The following is a 20,284-nucleotide window of genomic DNA, read 5'->3' on the forward strand; positions in this document are numbered from 1 at the left end:
ACCTGGGGGGCGGAGGTTGCAGTGAGCCGAGATCGCACCACTGCACTCCAGCCTGGGTGACAGAGCGAGACCCTATCTCAAAACAACAACAACAATGGAAGTCACCATATAGTATGAACACTTTTGAGTTTCCTTTATTTCACTCAGCATAATTATTTTATTTTTTTAGAGGCAGGGTCTCACTCTGTTGCCCAGGCTGGAGTGCAGAGGTGCGATCTCGGCTCACTGCAGCCTCAGACTCCTGGGCTCAAGCAATCCTCCTGCCTCAGCCTCCCAAGTAGCTGGCACTACAGATGCAAGATGAGTGCCACAGTAACCAGCACAACTCCAAATCTTATGCAGCCATGGTACATTTGTCAAAACTGAGAAATTAACATTGGCACATTAATATTAACCAAACTACAGATTTTATTTCAACGAGTATTACCAGTTTTCTCACTAATGTCCTTTTTCTGTTCCAGGAGCCAATCCAGGATACCACATTGCATTTAGTAAGCACATTTTACAATTACGATATAGGCATTAAAAGGTCTGGAACGAGGCCCAGCGCGGTGGCTCATGCCTGTAATCCCAGCACTTTGGAAGGCCGAGGTGGGCGGATCACGTGAGGTCAGGAGTTCAAGACCAGCCTGGCCAACATGGTGAAACCCTGTCTCTGCTAAATTAGCCAGGTGTGGTGGCGCATGCCTGTAGTCCCAGCTACTTGGGAAGCTGAGGCAGGAGAATCCTTGGAACCCGGGGAGCGGAGGTTTCAGTGAGCCGAGATCGCGCCACTGCACTTCAGCCTGGCAATAGAGTGAGACTCCGTCTCAAAAAAAAAAAAAAAAAAAAAAAAGGCCTGGAATGATTCAGCACAAACTATTAACTATGACAGTGGTTACCAATGGCTGGGGGTGGCGGGAGTGGATTTGATTCTTATTTTAGATTTTATTTTATTTTTTATTTATTTATTTTTTTTGAGACAGAGTCTCGCTCTGTCATCCAGGCTGGAGTGCAGTGGCACAGTCTCGGCTCACTGCAACCTCTGCCTCCCAGGTTCACGCCATTCTCCTGCCTCAGCCTCCCAAGTAGCTGGGACTACAGGCATCCGCCACCACACCCGGCTAATTATTTTTGTATTTTTGGTAGAGATGGGGTTTCACCATGTTAGCCAGGATGGTCTTGATCTCCTGACCTCGTGATCCACCCGCCTCGGCCTCCCAAAGTGCTGCGATTACAGGCGTGAGCCACCACACCCGGCCTACATTTTATTTTGTAGGTGATTTTAAACACTCTATAATAAAAAGCAGGCTAGGGCTAGCCGCAGTGGCTCATGCCTGTAATCCCAGCACTTTGGGAGGCTGAGGCAGGCGGATCACTTGAGATCAGGATTTCGAGACCAGCCTGGCCAACATGGTGAAACCCCGTCTCTACTAAAAATACAAAAATTAGCCGGGTGTGGTGTTGCACACCTATAATCCCAGCTACTCAGGAGGCTGAGGCATGAGAATCACTTGAACCTGGGAGGCAGATGTTGCAGTGAGCCAAGATTGCACCATTGCACTCCAGCCTGGGCAACAACAGCAAAACTCCGTCTCAAAAAAAAAGAAAGCAGAGTGGGTGCAGTGGCTCAGCCTGTAATCCCAGCACTTTGGGAGGCTGAGGCAGGAGGATAGCTTGAGCCCAGGAGTTGAAGACCAGCCTGGGCAACATGGTGAAACCCTGGCTCTACAAAAAAATACAAAAATTAACCAAGTATGGTGGCGCACACCTATAGTCCTAGCCACTCAGGAGGCTGAGGTGGGGGCGTTGCTTGAGCCCTGGAAGTCGAGGCTGCAGTGAGCCATGATTGCCCCACTGCATACCAACCTGGGGGACAGCCAGACCCTGTCTCAACAAAATAAAAAGCCAAAATATTGTACAAAATATTTATTTTCCTTAGCTGCAGTCAGGGTCACATGCGAGGTGAAACAGGCTATAAATTTTATATATTAGTCGGGCAGGTGGCTCACATCTGTAATCCTAGCACTTTGGGAGGCTGAGGCAAGAGGATTGCTTGAGCTCGGGAGTTTGAGACCAGCCTGGGCAAGATAGTAAAACTCTGTCTCTACAAAAAAATAGCTGGGTGTGCTGGCATGCACCTGTAGTCCCAACTACTCAGGAGGCTGAGATGGGAGAGTCGCTTAAGCCTGCGAGACACAGGCTTCAGTGAGCCAAGATCATGCCATTGCACTCCAGCCTGGGAAACAGAGCAGGATGCTGTCTCTCTCTCTCTACATATACATACATATATACACACATACATATATATACATATATATACATACATATATACACACATACATATATACATACACATATATACATACATATATATACACATACATATGTATACATATACATATATATGTGTATATATATATATAATTTGGCATTTAATGATGAGGTAGTGAAAAGTGTCCCCACATACTCCAGAGACCCTTTCCTTTCATATCCCTTTCAGTTTTTGTTTGTTTGTTTGTTTTTGAGACGGAGTTTCGCTCTTTTTGCCCAGGCTGGAGTGTAATGGTGCGATCTCGGCTCACCTCAACCTCCGCCTCCCAGGTTCAGGCGATTCTCCTGCTGCAGCCTCCCAAGTAGCTGGGATTACAGGCATGCACCACCATGCCTGGCTAATTTTTTGTATTTTCAGTAAAGACAGGGTTTCTCCATGTTGGTCAGGCTGGTCTTGAACTCCCGACCTCAGGCGATCGGCCCACCTCGGCCTCCCAAAGTACTGGGATTACAGGCGTGAACCACCGTGCCCGGCCTCATATCCCTAACTTTCATTGCATCCCTTACTGTGCAAAAAATGGGCTAAATCTCAGCCCACTGAGGTCCTTCCAGCTAAAGTCTGGAAACAGAATTAATGAATTCTGGCTGTAGAATTAATGATCATCACTATGTATGTATATGTGTCTGGCACATTCTCCAATTTGTGGTTCCTCTTATTTTCCATCACACGCCAGGTATTTTGTCTTCCCAGGTTGACAAGTAGAAAGAAAAGTACTATTTATTCTTTTATTCTTTTTTTTTTTTTTTTCGAGACAAGATCTCACTCTGTCTCCCTGGCTAGAGTGCAGTGGTGTGATCATAGTTCATTGCAGCCTTGAACTCCTGGACTCAAGTGATCCTCCCACCTCAGCCTCCCTAGTAGCTGGGACTACAGGCACACACCACCACGCCTGGCTAATTTTACTTTATTTCTTGCAGAGATGGGGTCTTGCTATGTTGCCCAGGCTGGGCTGGAACTCCTGGACTCAATTGATCCTCCCAGCTCCACCTCCCAAAGCACTGGGGTTACAGTCATGAGCCACCATGTCTGGCCTTTAATGGTGCTTTCTTTTTTTTTTTTTTTTTTGAGACACAATCTCACTCTGTTGCCCAGGCTGGAGTACAATGACACAATCTCGGCTCACTGCAACCTCCGCCTCCCAGGTTCAAGCGGGTCTCCTGCCTCAGCCTCCCAAGTATTTGGGACTACAGGCACGTAGTCACCACACCTGGCTAATTTTTTGTGTTTTTAGCGGAGACAGGATTTCGCCATGTTGCCCAGGCTGGTTTTCAGCTCCTGACCTCAGGTGATCCACCCGCCTTGGCCTCCCAAAGTGCTTGGATTCTAGATGGGAGCCACTTTGCCTGGCGAATAGTGCTATTTTTTTAAAACACCTACTGAATATCTGAGTGAGTCCATAAAGTCCTTAAGATGGCCAAAATATCGCTTTGGGCGGCTGAGGCAGGCAGATCACTTGAGGTCAGGAGATCGAGACCAGCCTGGCCAACGTGGTGAAACACCTTCTCTACTAAAAATGCAAAAATTAGCCAGGCATGGTGGCACGCACCTGTAATCCCAGCTACTCAGGAGGCCGAGGCAGAAGAATCGCTTGAACCTGAAAGGCGGAGGTTGCAGTGAGCCAGGATAGCACCACTGTACTCCAGCCTGGGCCACGGAGCGAGATTTCATCTCAAAAAAAAAAAAAAAAAAAACAAAGGCTGGGCGCGGTGGCTCACACCTATAATCCCAGCACTTTGGGAGGCCAAGGCGGGCAGATCACGAGGTCAGGAGGTCGAGACCATCCCGGCTAACACGGTAAAACTCCGTCTCTACTAAAAATACAAAAAATTAGCCGGGCGTGGTGGCAGGCGCCTATAGTCCCAGCTACTTGGGAAGCTGAGGCAGGAGAATGGCGTGAACCCGGGAGGCGGAGCTTGCAATGAGCGGAGATCGTGCCACTGCACTCCAGCCTGGGCCACAGAGCGAGACTCTGTCTCAGAAAACAAAAGGCCAAAATAATAACACATCTTTGCATTGGAGTTATTTTTTGGATATAGCTCCCCCAATGTACACATTGGGTGTTGTTAACTCAAACAGAAAGTATCAGAGAGACTCTTGAATCTTGGTTTGGTTCCTCATTGGCTGTGCAAACTTGAGCAAGTTCCTTAACTTCTCTGAGTGCTTATTCCCTCAGCTGTAAAATGGAGCAAATAGTGCCTCCTAGATGAGTGTCAGGATTAAGGGACTCGGTCTCGTCCCTGCCGTATTGAGAATAAGCAATAAATGGTCATTATTGTTATAATAATTTTGGTCATTATTTATGAAAGTGGTCTAAAAAGTCACTTTTTATTTATGATTTGTGCATTATTTTTGGAGGGTAGGGTCTTATTTAGCAAATATTTTCCAGCTCACTCTGCCCTGAAGATCATATTTTCTTCTCAAAGTTTTAGTTTTGTTCTTTCCCATTCAGATCTTTAATCTATCTAGAATTCATTTTTATGTGGGAAGTGAAATCCAGTTTTTCCCCAGATGGATAATAATTGACACAGCTCCTTTTCTTGAAGAGTCCATCTGTTTCCTCCGTCCGGTATCATGTTTCCACATATGCACGTGGCTGTTTCTAGGCTCTCTCATCTATTCCACTGTTTCTTTTCTGTCCTAACAGCAATGTGTCTTAATTACCATAGCTCTATAATATGTTTTTATATCTGTTAGGGTGTGTGTCTCATGATGTTCTTTTTCTTTCTCCCTTCCTTCCTTCTTTGTTTCTTTTTCTTTCTTTCTTTTCTATCTCTCTCTCTTTCTTTTCTTTCTTTCGTTCTCTTTCTCTCTCCCTTCCTCCCTCCCTCCCCCTCTATATCTCTTTCTTTCTCTTTCTTTTTCTTTCCTTTTTCCCCCTCCTCTCCTCCTCCTCCTCCTCCTCCCTTTCTTCTTTTTTTGAGACAGACTCTCACTCTGTCGCCAGGCCGGAGTGCAGTGGCGTAATCTTGGCTCACTCACTGCAACTTCCGCCTCCCAGGTTCAAGCGATTCTCCTGCCTCAGCCTCCCCAGTAGCTGGGATTACAGGCGCGCGACACCACGCCCAGCTAATTTTGGTATTTTTAGTAGAGATGGGGTTTCTCCATGTTGGCCAGGCTGGTCTCAAACTCCTGACTTCAAGTGATCCTCCTGCCTCGGCCTCCCAAAGTGCTGGGATTACAGGCATGAGCCACCATGCCCAGCCTCTTCTTTCTCTTCCTCCTCCCCCTCCTCCCCTTCCTCTTCCCCTTCCTATTCCTCTTCCTCTTCTTCCCTCCTCCTCCACCTCCTCCTTCTTCTTCATAGAGATAAAGTCTCACTATGTTGCCCAGCTGGTCCCAAACTCCTGGCCTCAAGCAATCCTCCTGCTTCGGCCTCCCAAAATCGTGTGCTGGGATTATAGGTGTGAGCCACCACACTCACACCAGATGTTCTTTTTCTGCAAAAACCTTGGCTTTTTGATCCTTAGCTCTTCCATATAAATTTTAGAATCAGTTTACTAAGCTCTGCCCACATACGGCTAAAACATGTTGGGATCTTGATAGAAATTACAGATTAATTTTGGGAGAATTGAAATAGTGATGATATTGCATTTCCCATCCATGAACATGGAATACCTCTGTAAATTTAGGCATTCTTTACTCTGACTGCCAATACAGTTTTGTTAATTTTTCCTCAAAGATCTTACATATCTTTTTTTGTCTGTTTTATACCTAGGAACTTCATATTTTGTTTTAGCAATTGCTTTTGGAACTTGGTTAACAGCATCGTCTTCTGTCTCACTTGAATCTGACACAGAGAATTTTTTATGTTTTTGGTTATTTTTTGTTTTACTTTTTATTTTGAAATTAAACTGATGAAAGTTGCACAGATAACACTAAGAAACCTGTTTACCTTTTACCCAGGTTCAGCCAATATGAAGATTGATACATATCCTCCCTCTCTCCCTGTATCTCTTTATATTTATGTCTATATATAACATATATATACACATACATATATATTTCCACGTGTGTGTGTGTGTGTGTGTCTCCACTTTTTTTTTTTTTTAGTGAGACTAAGTCTCAGTCTGTCACCCAAGCTGGAGAGCAGTGGCACGATCTCAGCTCACTGCAACTTCCACCTCCCAGGTTCAAGTGATTCTCTTGCCTCAGCCTCCTGAGTAGCTGGGATTATAGGCGTGTGCCACCACGTCAGCTAATTTTTTGTATTTTTAGTAGAGATGGGGTTTCACCATATTGGCCAGGCTGGTCTTAAACTCCTGACCTCGTGATCTGCTCGTCCCAGCCTCCCGAAGTGCTGGGATGACAGGCGTGAGCCACTGCGCCCCGCCATCTCCACATTTTTTTGAGATGAGGTCTCACTCTATTGCCCAGGCTGGAATGCAGTAGCATGATCATGACTCACTGAAGCTTAGAACTCCCAGGCTCAAGCAACCCAAGTAGCTAGGTTCCCAAGTAGCTAGGACTACAGCTTCCCAAGTAGCTAGGACTACAGGTGTGTGCCAACATGCCTGACTAATTTCTTTGATTTTGTAGAGATGGGGCCTCACTGTATTGTCCAGGCTGGTCTCGAACTCCTGGGCTCAAGCAATCCTCCCACCTTAGCCTCCCAAAGTGCTGAGATTACAGATGTGAGCCATTATGCCTGGCAAATTTTTAATTTTTTAAAATTATATATATATACACACACATATATATGTATAATTTTTTTTTTTTTTTGAGATGGAGTCTCGCCCAGGCTGGAGTGCAGTGGTGCAATCTCGGCTCACTGTAACATCTGCTTCCCAGGTTCAAGCAATTCTCCCACCTCAGCCTCCTTAGTAGCTGGGACTACAGGCATGAGCCACCATGCCCAGCTAATGCCATTAGTTTTTGTATTCTTCCTCCTCTCTTGCAGGAATTTCACCCAGGGACAGCATAGAGTAGGCCATTGGTACATGCTGTACCTGTCAGTCCTTCATCATCTCCTGATAGGACCCTTGCAGTAGACTTTTGTTGTTGTTGTTGTTTTGTTTTGTTTTGAGACAGAGTGTTGCTCTGTTGCCCAGGCTGGAGTACAGCGGTGTGATCTTGGCTCACTACAACCTCCACCTCCCGGGTTCAAGCGATTCTCCCGCCTCAGCCTCCCAAGTAGCTGGGATTACAGGCATGTGCCACCACACCAGGCTAATTTTGTATTTTTAGTAGAGACGTGGTTTCTCCATATTGGCTCAGGCTGGTCTCGATCTCCTGACCTCAGGTGATCCGCCCACCTCGGCCTCCCAAAATGCTGGGATTACAGACATGAGCCACCACGCCCGGCCAATACTATTCCTTTCATGGCCTCTTTTTCCCACAGGGCTAAGTCCAGCATCTCAGCCTGGCACCCACAGGGTTCTGCCCGCCCACCTCCCCAGCCTCCTAAATTGCTACTCTCACTCCCAGGGACCTGAGGCTTCACCAGGTTACCTACCCCAACCATGGGTCCTCAGGCCCTCAGTGCAATAGAAATTGACATGAGGTGGCCAGGCGCGGTGGCTCACGCCTATAATCCCAGCACTTTGGGAGGCCGAGGCAGGCGGATCACCTGAGGTCAGGAGTTCCAGACCAGCCTGACCAACGTGGTGGAACCCTGTCTTTACTAAAAATACAAAAAGTAGCTGGGCTTGGTGGCGGGCGCCTGTAATCCCAGCTACTCAGGAGGCTGAGGGAGGAGAATTGCTTGAATCTGGGAGGAGGAGGTTGCAGTGAGCTGAGATCGCACCACTGCACTCCAGCCTGGGCGACAGAGCAAGATTCCGTCTCAAAAAAAAAAAAAGAAAGAAAGAAAGAAAAGAAAAGAAATTGACGTGAGGGCCAGGCACAGTGGCTCACACCTGTAATCCCAGCACTTTGGGAGGCCGAGGAGGGAGGATCACTTGAGGTCCAGAGTTCGAGACCAGCCTGGCCAACATGGTGAAACCCCGTCTTTACTAAAAATACAAAAGTTAGCCGGGCGTGGTGATGGGTGCCTGTAATCCCAGCTACTCAGGAGGCTGAGGTGGAGAATCACTTGAACCCAGGAGGCGGAGGTTGCAGTGAGTCGAGATAGCACCACTGCACTCCACCCTGGGTGACAGAATGAGATCCTGTCTCAAAAGAAAGAGAGAGAGAGAGAGAGAGAAAGAAAGAAAGAAAGAAAAGAAAGAAAAAGAAAGGGAAAGAAAAGAAATTGACAGGAGGCTAAACGAGTTTTCCTAGACAAAGCTTCATTGGAGCTTATGCCCAGACATAAAGGAGGCAGCATGAGAGAGAGAGGGTGAGAGAGGGAGAGAGAGGGAAAGAGAGAGAGAGGGAAAGAGAGAGAGAGAGGGAAAGAGATAGAGATTTTTCTATCTGACTCTCCAAAAAGAGCCAGGAGGGCTTTTTTATTAGGCAAAGCATGGGAATTTACATCAGGGATAGGGCATGCCGGCTGGGCTGGGCAAAGCACGTGAAGGTATGCAGGTTGGCATTATCTGGTTGCCATGGTTATCTTGAGTTATGGGCCACCTGGTAGTCTCTCTGGTGGCAACAAGGCTGTCAATCAGTTCAGCATTCCTTCCTGAGGTGGGACACTCCACAACCTTGGTTTGATATTTGAATCTCCTAAGGTCAGTTCCTGGGATTCTCTTAAGTAATAGGCATGTTTCCACATGATGACGTCAGTGAAATCGTGGTATGGGTCTGGTAATCACTGGGAATGCAGGAAAGAATGCAGTGGTTGGGCCAGGTGTGGTGGCTCATGCCTGTAATCCCAGCACTTTGGGAGACTGAGGTGGGCGGATCCCTTGTGGTGAGGAGCTGGGCGTGGTGGAACAAGCCTCTAATCCCAGCTACTCAGGAGAGTAAGGCAGAAGAATTGCTTGAACCTGGGAGGCGGAGGCTGCAGTGAGCTGAGATTGCACCACTACACTCCAGCCTGGGCAACAGAGTGAGATTGTCTCAAAAAAAAAAAAAAGAATGCCCTGGTGGGGGTGAGCTGAAGCCAAGCCCCGCTTCTGCTGTGTCTCAGTATGAACTCCGGGGGATTCACCCAGGAATGAAGAACGCAGGGCCCCTTCTCCACCTCTCTTCACACAGCTGCCTCTGCCTGAACTGACCTACCCCCCGGCCTCCCATAAAATAAGGCAGAGACCCATGAAATTCCTCCTGTCTCCTAATTGATACCGCCTCCTTTTTCTCACACTTGGAATGAGCTCCTTATGTCTCAGATCTAATCCCCCTGACCCTTCAATCAAGGGCTTTCTCCTGTGTCCCCCACAGACCTGGGACAGCTCCCTTGCCGGGCTGTGAGCTTCCTAAGGGCAGGGCCAGCAGGGGATCGGAGGGAAGCTGTGATACATTGTGGTGCACCAGGCAGGCAGCACACTCTTTGCAAACTTTTACATGAATACACATGGGGATTTACAAGCTAAAAACTTTGAAGTGGGCTGGGGCGGGCGCGGTGGCTCACACCTGTCATCCCAGCACTTTGGGAGGCCGAGGCAGGAGGATCACTGGAGGTCAGGACTTCAAGACCAGCCTGCCCAACATAGTGAAACCCTGTCTCTACCAAAAATACAAAAGTTAGCCAGGCACGGTGGCGCATGCCTTCCTGTAATCCCAGCTATTTGGGAGTCTGAGGCAGGAGAATCACTTGAACCTGGCTGAGAAGTGGAGGATGCAGTGAAACGAGATCACACCACTGCACTCCAGCCTGGACAACAGAGCGAGACTCTGTCTCAAAACAAAACAAAACACAACAAAAACAAACAAACCACAAACACACACACACACACACAGCAAAAAAAAACTTTAACGTGGATACACGTGGGGGATTTCCAAGCTAAAAACCAAATTCTGCTGTGGTCATGCTGGGGTGAAGGCTGAGAGTTTGCAGTTCTAACAAGCTCCCAGGTGTTACTGATGCTTCTGGATGGAGACCACTTTATGCAACAAGGGCCCAGCTGGCTAGGGAAGGAAGGCAGCTGAGAGCCCAGGTGGCAGCAGCCAGCATCCCATGGGTATAAGATGACCAGAGGCGGCTGCCTGCTGCTCTGCAGGCACCATGGAGCTGAGCTATAGGCTCTTCATCTGCCTCCTGCTCTGGGGTAGTACTGAGCTGTACTACCCCCAACCCCTCTGGCTCTTGCAGGGTGGAGCCAGCCGTCCTGAGACGTCCGTACAGCCCGTACTGGTGGAGTGTCAGGAGGCCACTCTGATGGTCATGGTCAGCAAAGACCTTTTTGGCACCGGGAAGCTCATCAGGGCTGCTGACCTCACCTTGGGCCCAGAGGCCTGTGAGCCTCTGGTCTCCATGGACACAGAGGATGTGGTCAGGTTTGAGGTTGGACTCCACGAGTGTGGCAACAGCATGCAGGTGAGAGAGGCTGGGGGCCCTGGCTTCGGTGGGAGGATGTTTGAGGCAGCCGGGTATGGGGACTGTGGCCACCGTCGGTGGGAGGTGGGGTTGGGTGGATCCCTCTCACTTGTAGGTGGGGAGGTGGCCCAGTTGAGGCCTGAAGCTGGCACTGAGGGCACCAGACCCAGGGCATCTCCTGCCTCTGATGGCCGACATTGGGTCGGTGGGGTGGAGCCAGAGGTGGCCGTGCACTTCAGGCTGGCCCAAGCCACGCCACTCTCACTCAGGTGGGTTTGTGACACACACAGGCCTGCGTGATAGGGTAGCCCTGTGGGTAGCCTAAGCGGCTGTTTCTAATGCTGGGGGCATTAGGAACTCATTCTGAAGAGACCCAAAGTATACATTATCTTAAAAACAACAAGTGGGCCGGGTGCAGTGGCTCATGCCTGTAGTCCCAGCACTATGGGAGGCCAAGGCTGGAGGATCACTTGAGGCCAGGAGTTTGAGGCCAGCCTGGGCAACATAGTGAGACCCCATCTCTTAAGCCTTTAAAAAAACTAACTGGGGCCTGGTGTGGTGGCTCACGCCTGTAATTCCAGCACTTTGGGAGGCTGAGGAGTTTGAGACCAGCCTGGCCAACATGGTGAAACCCCATCTCTACTAATAATACAAAAATTAGCCAGGCATGGTGGTGCGTGTCTGTAATCCCAGCTACTCAGGAGGCTGAGGCAGGAGAATCGCTTGAACCCAGGAGGCAAAGGTTGCAGTGAGCTGAGATTGTGCCACTGCACTCCAGCCTAGGCAACAGAGCAAGACTCTGCCTCAAAAAAAAAAAAAAAAAAAAAAAAATCCCACATAGATAAGTGGTATGGGGGCGGGGGCATCATAACCTTGGTGTTAAAGACCTTAAAAGCATCAGTGGGTCCCTGGGGGCAGCTCCAAGGGGGAGAGGCTTAACCTGTGGTATATGCAGGAAAAGACCAAGAAATCCAGGCCAGACCTCCCTTTCCCTAGCCAGTGGGGAAAGAGGCTGCAAGGAGAGGCCTTACAGCAGGGCAGGGCTGGGCACACAGCTCCCCAGCTAAACCCTGATCCCTGGACCAAGTTCCTGTGGTCCCATGGAGGGCCTGTCCTCTCCCGCCTCAGGGAAACCTGGCTCCTCCTCACCTGGGCCTAGACCCAGTAGCTTGCCTGGGATGGGGGCAAGTCCAGCCCCTGGAGCCCTCCGGCCAGAGCTCTGGTCTTAAGTGTGGTCTCCTGGGCTCTCTTTGAGGACTCGAGGCCCTTGTTTTCCTGGAGAGGGAGGCCAGAGAGCCGCAGGAGTTACTTGAGGAATTATTCCAGTTTAGAGGCTCACAAACATGTCTTAGATTTACTTGGGGAGCCAGGTGCCTGGCTCCCCCACCTTCTGTGAAATGGGCTTTAATAGGTTAGAAGCTGATAAGTGGTATTTTTTTGTTGTTGTTTTTGTTTTTTGAGACAGTTTTGCTCTTATTGCCCAGGCTGGAGTGCAATGGCGCCTATAATCCCAGCACTTTGGGAGGCTGAGATGGGAGGATCACTTGGGTCCGGGAGTTTAAGGCCACCCTGGGCAACATAATGAGACCCCCTTCTCTACCACACACACACACACACACACACACACACACACACACACACAAAATAGGGTGTGGTGGCGCCTGCCTTTAGTCTCAGCTACTTGGGAGGCTGAAGTGGGAGGATTGCTTAAACCCATGATTTGGAGGCTGCAGTGAGCTACGATTGCGCCACTGCATTCCAGCCTGGAAGGCAGAGCAAGACCCTCTTTTATTAACCCCACCTGTGGAGCTTCTAAAACTCCTGATGTCCAGGCTGCTAAAATAGAAAGGATGTGGGACCAGCTGTGGGTAATAAGGATCTCAGGTGACTCCAACGAGGAGCAAAGCCTGCAAACTCCTTCCTCTGGTGTGGTGTTTCCCAGTTCTGCCTGGTGAGAATCACCTGCGGCTGGCCGTGCGCGGTGGCTCACGCCTGTAATCCCAGCACTTTGGGAGGCCGAGGCGGGTGAATCACGAGGTCAGGAGTTCAAGACCAGCCTGGCCACGATGGTGAAACCTCATCTCTACTAAAAATACAAAGAAGTTAGCCGGGTGTGGTGGCGGGCACCTGTAATCCCAGCTACTCAGGAGTCTGAGGCAGAGAATTGCTTGAACCCGGGAGGCGTAGGTTGCAGTGAGTTGAGATTGTGCCACTGCACTCCAGCCTGGGCAACAGAGTGAGACTCCGTCTCAAAAAAAAAAAAAAAAAAAAAACAGCCATGGCCAGTTTCCCAGGTATACAACCTGTGCAGTTCTGTGGGGCCCAGTGCTTAATGGAATGCCCTCTTGCCCTGAAATGGTAATAACTTTTGAATAAGGGGCCCCACGAGCTATGCTGGTTCTGTCTGTGCTGGGGCACTTGCTAATAAGGTCTAGGACTATTCCCTGAAGATCGAGTTTGGTCAGGGCCAGGCAGCCACCTGAGCTCTTGAGCAACCTTGACCTCCTAGGCTCAAGCCATCCTCCTGCCTCAGCCTCCTGAATAGCTGGGATGGACTACAGGCACATGCCACCGTGCCCAGCCAAGTTATGTTTTTGTAGAGATGGGGTCTAGCTCTATTGCCCAGGCTGGTCTTGACTTCCTGGCCTCAAGCAATCCTCCTCCCTCCCAAAGTGCTGGGATTACAGGCATGAGCCACTGCACCCAGCCCTCAAGTAGTTTTTAAATAAGCTCCCTGAGATGAGAGGTGGGGATAGTGAGCTTAGAATAGGTGGTTGGGGGTTGAGTCATGGTGGCTCACACCTGTAATCCAGCACTTTGGGAGGCTGAGGCAGGTGGATCACCTGAGGCCAGGAGTTCGAGACCAGCCTGGCTAACATGGCGAAACCCTGTCTCTATTTAAAAAAAAAAAAAAAAAGGCACGGTGGCACGTGCCTGTAATTCCAGCTACTCAGAGGCTGAAGCAGGAGAATTGCTTGAACCTGGGAGGCGGAGGTTGCAGTGAGCCGAGTTCGTGCCACTGCACTCCAGCCTGGGCGACAGAGCAAGACTTCATCTCAAAAAAACAAAAGGTGGTTAGGAAGTGACTAAAGTAGGGGTTTCCAGTGCTGGCTCTATGCTAATCACCTGGAAAGGTTGTAAAAATACTGATTCTCAAGAGAATCTCATACCTTCGCTCTACTGGGCTAGGGCCTAGCGTCACATTTTTCTAATATTCTAGCAAAATCATCAAACTTAGGTGTTTGCTATAAAACTCTCTCCCAGGCAGGCTCTGCCTTCTGCAGCCCTATTGGACAATGCAAATTTCCCCAGTAGTACTCACCTGTGCTCTTCCTGCCTCAGGCAACCTCTGAATCAGTCTCCCCCACCTTATGTGAAATGGGCTTGAATAGGTTAGAAGCTGATGTGGGTTGTTGTGTTTTTTGTTTGTTTGTTTTTGTTTTTGAGAGTTTTGCTCTTGTTGCCCAGGCTAGAATGCAATGGCACGATCTCCGCTCACTGCAACTTCTGCCTCCCGGGTTCAAGCGATTCTTCTGCCTCAGTCTCCCGAGTAGCTGGGATTATAGGCACGTGCCACCACACTCGGCTAATTTTTTTTTAGTAGAGATGGGGTTTCACCATGTTGGTCAGGCTGGTCTCAAACTCCTGACCTCAGATGATCTGCCCTCCTCAGCCTCCCAAAGTGCTGGGATTACGGGCGTGAGCCACAGCGCCCAGCCAGAAGCTGATAAGTGTTAACAGCTGGGCACTTCCTGGCTGCTTCCTGGCAGCTATCTTGGCCCTGGGCCTCTCCTGAAAGAGGAAACTGTATGTACTGGGGGGCGTGGAGGGGGAGTGTCAGAAGGGAAGTGTCATGTGCCCTGATGCCTCTATTGCTTGGGTGCTACATGGTATCTGCCATGTGGTTGATCCAGTCTGCCTGTGGTGGTGTCAATATGTGGTGTCAGGTAAAGATTCCGAGGTACAAAGACAGTACCTGTCCTGCCTCTTTACTGACCAGTGGCAGAGTCTGTGTTCTCTTTTGTAGAGATGGGGTCTTGCTATGTTTCCCAGGCCAGTCTCAAACTCCTGGCCTCAAGCAATCCTTGGCCTCCCAAAGTGCTGGGGTTACAGGCATGAGTCACTGCACCTGGCCTTGACCCTGTGGTCTTTCTGTCCCCTTGTGGGCTGCCCTCCCTGAGCACTCATGTACGGCTTGGGAGTACCCGGGCAGGTGATGGCCGGCAGCATTAACTTCTCACCTTTCCTCCAGGTAACTGACGATGCCCTGGTGTACAGCACCTTCCTGCTCCATGACCCCCGCCCCGTGGGAAACCTGTCCATCGTGAGGACTAACCGCGCAGAGATTCCCATCGAGTGCCGCTACCCCAGGTCGGTGTGGGACTGACTCATGGCCCCTGGTGCAAAAGCCCCTTGGGTGTGGCTGCAGGCAAGTGGGCTGGCTATGGGCTGCAGCTTGCAGCATGGCTATTAGAACTACCTACCGAAGCGTTTGCAGCTGTGGTTACTGTACTGGGTGGGATTGCGGGGCCTGCTGAGTCTAGTTCGAGCCCCAGAAGAGTATCAGGAGCCCAACTGCAGCTTAGCGGAAGCTTCAGAGCTGCTCAGCCCTGGTGGTGGTACTATGCCAGCCTCGGCCCTCCTTAGGGTTCAGAAATGGCCTTCCAATAGTGCTAGGCTGGGGCCAGGTGCAGTGGCTCATCCTGTAATCCTAGCACTTTGGGAGGCTGACAGGTGGATCGCTTGAGGTCAGGAGTTCAAGACCAGTCTGGCCTACATGGTAAAACCCCATCTCTACTAAAAACACAGAAATTAGCCGGGTGTCTATAATCCCAGCTACTTGGGAGGCTGAGGCAGGAGAATTGCTTGAACCCAGGAGGCAGAGGCTGCAGTGAGCCGAGATTGCACTGCTGTACTCCATTCTGGGCAACAAAGCGATACTCCATCGCAAAAAATAATAATAATAAAATAGTGCTAGGCTGCGTTCTAGAATCTGACCTGGGCGGTGGTGGCCTACTCTTCTGTGGTCCTCAAGCCCCTGGCATCAAGCACGTGCCTGTGAACTCAGGCCCTGAAGTGGGAGGAGAAGCTATGGCTCCCAAGGACAACACTGGGTCCTGCGCTGGCCTCAGCATGGGGTGCAGGGGACTTTGTCCCTGCCCTTGAACCAGTCTGGGAGTGGGTATAAGCTGATGCGGCCAGGTATGGTGGCTCACGCCTGTAATACCAGCCCTGTGGGAGGCCAAGGTGGGCAGCTCACGAGGTAAGGAGTTCAGGACCAGCCTGGCCAACATGGTGAAACCCATCTCTACTAAAAACACAAAAAAATTAGCCGAGTGTGGTAGTGCGTGCCTGTAATCTCAGCTACTCAGGAGGCTGAGGCAGGAGAATCATTTGAACCCAGGATGCAGAGGTTGCAGTGAGCTGAGATGGCACCATTGCACTCCAGCCTGGGCAACAGAGCAAGACTCCATCTCAAAAAGAAAATGCTAGTGTGACGTGGGTAGGGAGCTGATACCAGTCAGGACATCATGAGGGATGAGCCATGCCCCTGGGAGGGGTCATGGTAGGGGTTATCCTAGAACAGGATCCTGGAGTGGGACCTTGAGGCTGAGATGGCCTGGGCAGAGCCACGTGGCCACACACCCAACGGGAGGGCAGTGTGCCCTTAGTAGGTGACATGCAGCCTGGGGGCTGGAGCCCAGGGACTGGGGTAATGAGGGAGCCAGACAGATGGGCTCACCAACCTCACCACAGGTGCCCCTCCTGGAATGGGTGAGGACTGAATCTCCACCCAGGGTCACTTGGTGGCTGGTGCTGAAGACAAGTGGGAACTAGTGAGAACCAGCGGGAGGCTGGAAAACTGGGATTCAATGAGGCCTGACCCATGGTTGCAGGGACCGTAGAGGCTGACTCACAGGAGGTAAGAGCAATTGGAGGAGCTTGGTGCCTATGTGGGTAGGGGAGATGGAGGAGGATAGAGGAGTTAAGGGCAGGCTGCCCAGTTGGCATGAGGGACTGAAGCTGTCATGTGACCGTGGAAGTCTGACTTCAGTCTCTGGGCCTGACCCCTGAGGATGGTGGCTCACCTGGTCCATTGGCTGTAGGTAGTATTAGAGAGGCTGGTTGTAGGCTGGGATGCTTTAACCTGGCTCCGGATACCTGAGTCTGGTTATCAATAGATGCATCCATCACTTGGAGTAGCTTCTTCCAGCAGATCCTGTGGGGTTAGCAGGGTAGGTATCTGCAGATACCCAGACCTGCTTCCATGGACTTCCCAGTCACTGGTGTGGGTCCAGGCTCTCGATAGCATCTCAAGACCTAAGGGCCTGTCTTTGATCTCTAAAGGATGGCCTTGGCTGGGCGCGGTGGCTCACGCCTATAATCCCAGCACTTTGGGAGGCCGAGGCGGGCGGATCATGAGGTCAGGAGATGGAGACCATCCTGGCTAACGTGGTGAAACCTCGTCTCTACTAAAAATACAAAAAATTAGCCAGGCCTAGTGGCAGGCGCCTGTAGTCCCAGCTATTTGGGAGGCTGAGGCAGGAGAATGGCGTGAACCTGGGTGGCGGAGCTTGCAGTGAGCTGAGATCGCGCCACTGTACTCCAGCCTGGGCGACAAAGTGAGACTCCGTCTCAAAAAAAAAAAAAAAAAAAAGGATGGCCTTAGCTGATTCCCCTCTCAAGCATCCTGTGGAGTACTGTGCAGGGCCTGCTATCAGACCCCAAACCTGAACCTCTAGGGCTAAAGTATGTGTGGTGGCTTTTGGTTTTTTGTTTAAAAAAAAAAGTCTTACTCTGCCGCCCAGGCTGGAGTGCAGTGGGGTGCCATCATAGTTCACTGCAGCCTTGACCTCCTGGGCTCAAGCAATCCTCCCATCTCAGCCTCCTGAGTAGCTGGTATGTACTACTATGCCCAGCTATCTTTTCTTTTCTTTTCTTTTCTTTTTTTTTTTTTGAGATGGAGTCTTGCTCTGTTGCCCAGGCTGGAGTGCAGTGGTATGATCTCAGCTCACTGCAAACTCCACCTCCGAGGTTCACGCCATTCTCCTGCCTCAGCCTCCCAAGTAGCTGGGACTACAGGGGCCTGCCACCATGCCCGGATAATTTTATTTTTAGTGGAGACGGGGTTTCACCATGTTAGCCAGGACGGTCTCGATCTCCTGACCTCATGATCCAACCGCCTCGGCCTCTCAAAGTGCTGGGATTATAGGCTTGAGCCACCGTGCTTGGCCTCTTTTTTCTTTTTTATAGAGATAGAGTCTTGCTATGTTGTCCAGGCTGCTCTCAAACTCCTAGCCTCAGGCAATCCTCCAGTCTCCACCTCCCAAAGTGCTGGGATTACAGGCATGAGCCACCGCACTCAGGTCCAGGGCTCAAGAGGGAGCAGATCTCAGTCTAGAAACCAAACTCCTAGGTTCAGCTGTATCTGTCTTCAGCAGCCCAGATAGCATCATAGCATCAGTTAGGATGGCTAGGCCACTCACAGGTGCAGAAGTTCAGGAGGGTGCAGGGGCAGCCTCAGGCTCAAGGTGTCTGGCTGGGCCATAGCTGAGGACCCTGTAGTGGGGTAGCAGTGAGATACTCCCCATCAGTGGGGCCCAGGTGGGTGTGACCTGAGGCAGGTGTGCACAGTTGCTGTTCTCTCAGGCAGGGCAATGTGAGCAGCCAGGCCATCCTGCCCACATGGTTGCCCTTCAGGACCACGGTGTTCTCAGAGGAGAAGCTGACTTTCTCTCTGCGTCTGATGGAGGGTAAGAGAAGAAGGCTGGGTGGGACAGCTGTGGAAAGACCTGGGCCATCTCAAACCCCTGCCCTTGGCTGTGTCTTTTTTTTGTTTGTTTGTTTTTGGTTTTGGTTTTGGTTGGTTTTTGGTTGGTTTGGTTGGTTTGGTTGGTTTTTGAGACAGAGTCTTGATCTGACCTCCAGGCTGGAGTGCAATGGCACGATCTCAGCTCACTGCAGTCTCCACCTCCTGGGGTTCAAACGATTCTCCTGCCTCAGCCTCCCGAGTAGCTGGGACTACAGGCTTGTGACACCACACCCAGCTAACTTTTGTATTTTTAGTAGAGATGGGGTTTTGCCACGTTGGCCAGGCTGGTCTCGAACTCCTGACCTCAGGTGATCCACCTGCCTCAGCCTCCCAAGGTGCTGGGATTACAGGGGTGAGCCACCATGCCCAGCTGGCTGTGTCTTTCAGAGAACTGGAACGCTGAGAAGAGATCCCCCACCTTCCACCTGGGAGATGCAGCCCACCTCCAGGCAGAAATCCACACTGGCAGCCATGTGCCACTGCGGTTGTTTGTGGACCACTGCGTGGCCACACCGACACCAGACCAGAATGCCTCCCCTTATCACACCATCGTGGACTTCCATGGGTGAGCACTGGGCTCCCTGCCTAGAGAACCTTCCTAGCAAAATGACCCTAAAGCCACCTGTTTGGCTTTTTGAGACAGTCTCACTCTGTAACCCAGGCTGGAATACAGAGGCTTGATCTCTGCCCTCTGCAACCTCTGCCTCCCAGGTTTAAGTGATTCTCCTGCCTCAGCCCCCCAAGTAGCTGAGATTACAGGTGCCCATCACCATGCCCGGCTAATTTTTGTATTTTTAGTAGAGACAAGGTTTCACCATGTTTGCCAGGCTAGTCTCGAACTCCTGACCTCAAGTGATCCACCCACCTTGGCCTCCCAAAGTGCTGGGATTATGGGCGTGAGCCACGGTGCCCGGCCCACCTGTCTGGCTTTAACACCGTTCTGTTTTCTTCCAAGCTGTCTTGTCGACGGTCTCACTGATGCCTCTTCTGCATTCAAAGTTCCTCGACCCGGGCCAGATACACTCCAGTTCACAGTGGATGTCTTCCACTTTGCTAATGACTCCAGAAACATGGTAAGAGCTTTAACAGCCTGAAAGAAGGCTGAACTTGCAACCTTCATATCCTACTGAATGGGGTCACTCACTAGCTCCACCCTTAAGCAAATGACTTAGAGCTGTGTCCCAGTAACTCAAACTTACAAGTAAAGCCATGAGCTTTAGCGAGGCCTTCAAGCAGAAGGATGAACAATATGAAGCCTTAAGAGGTAGAGGCCGGGCACGATGGCTCATGCTTGTAATCCCAATACTTTGGGAGGCCGAGGGGGGTGGATCACTTGAGGTCAGGAGTTCAAGACCAGCCTGGCCAACATAGTAAAACCCTGACTCTACTAAATATACAAAAAAAATTAGCTGAGTGTGGTGGTTGGGTACCTGTAATCCCAGCTACCTGGGAGGCTGAAGCAGTAGAATAGCTTGAACCTGGGAGGCAGAGGTTGCAGTGAGCAGAGATTGTGCCACTGCACCTCCAGCCTGAGTGACAGTGAGACTCCATCTCCAAAAAAAAAAAAGGCAGGTGTTAGCCTTCCTGGAGGCTTTCTGCAGGGGCAAAGAAAACCAGTGTGAACTTCCTAGCCAGGGTGGCTTCTTGAACTTGGTCATAGGTTAGGCTACTGATTCTGAAGGCATCATCCTCAGCTGGAGGGCTTGTTGAAATTGATGACTGGGCCCCAACCCAGGGTTTGATTCAGGTGGTCTAGTGAAGCCTAGAATCTGCATTCTTAAGTGTTGGTTCTGCCAGT

The 20,284-nt window shown here is 50.5% G+C and overlaps 2 protein-coding genes across 6 annotated transcripts in view; both read left to right on the forward strand.

Moving 5' to 3' along the window:
• The window catches only part of LOC101143607 (zona pellucida sperm-binding protein 3), a 39,267-nt gene that overhangs the window by 11,540 nt on the left and 7,443 nt on the right, over window positions 1–20,284 (forward strand). The window contains exons 2-6 of one of the 4 annotated variants that reach the window (XM_055392870.2): window positions 10,449–10,673; window positions 14,926–15,044; window positions 18,324–18,427; window positions 18,874–19,051; window positions 19,442–19,559. In XM_055392870.2, coding sequence (XP_055248845.1) covers window positions 10,515–10,673; window positions 14,926–15,044; window positions 18,324–18,427; window positions 18,874–19,051; window positions 19,442–19,559 — 678 coding nt within the window. In that variant the 5' untranslated portion in view covers window positions 10,449–10,514. Of the gene's footprint in view, window positions 1–7,600; window positions 10,674–14,925; window positions 15,045–18,323; window positions 18,428–18,873; window positions 19,052–19,441; window positions 19,560–20,284 lie in introns of those variants that run through there. The other 3 variants (XM_031006239.3, XM_055392873.2, XM_055392872.2) reach the window with 3 other exon arrangements.
• LOC101145093 (probable E3 ubiquitin-protein ligase DTX2) overlaps window positions 1–20,284 on the forward strand; it is a 162,092-nt gene that overhangs the window by 11,446 nt on the left and 130,362 nt on the right. The window lies entirely within an intron of this gene.

This window comes from Gorilla gorilla, chromosome 6 (assembly GCF_029281585.2).
Source record: "Gorilla gorilla gorilla isolate KB3781 chromosome 6, NHGRI_mGorGor1-v2.1_pri, whole genome shotgun sequence".
In the NCBI taxonomy this organism is placed as follows: Eukaryota; Metazoa; Chordata; class Mammalia; order Primates; family Hominidae; genus Gorilla; species Gorilla gorilla.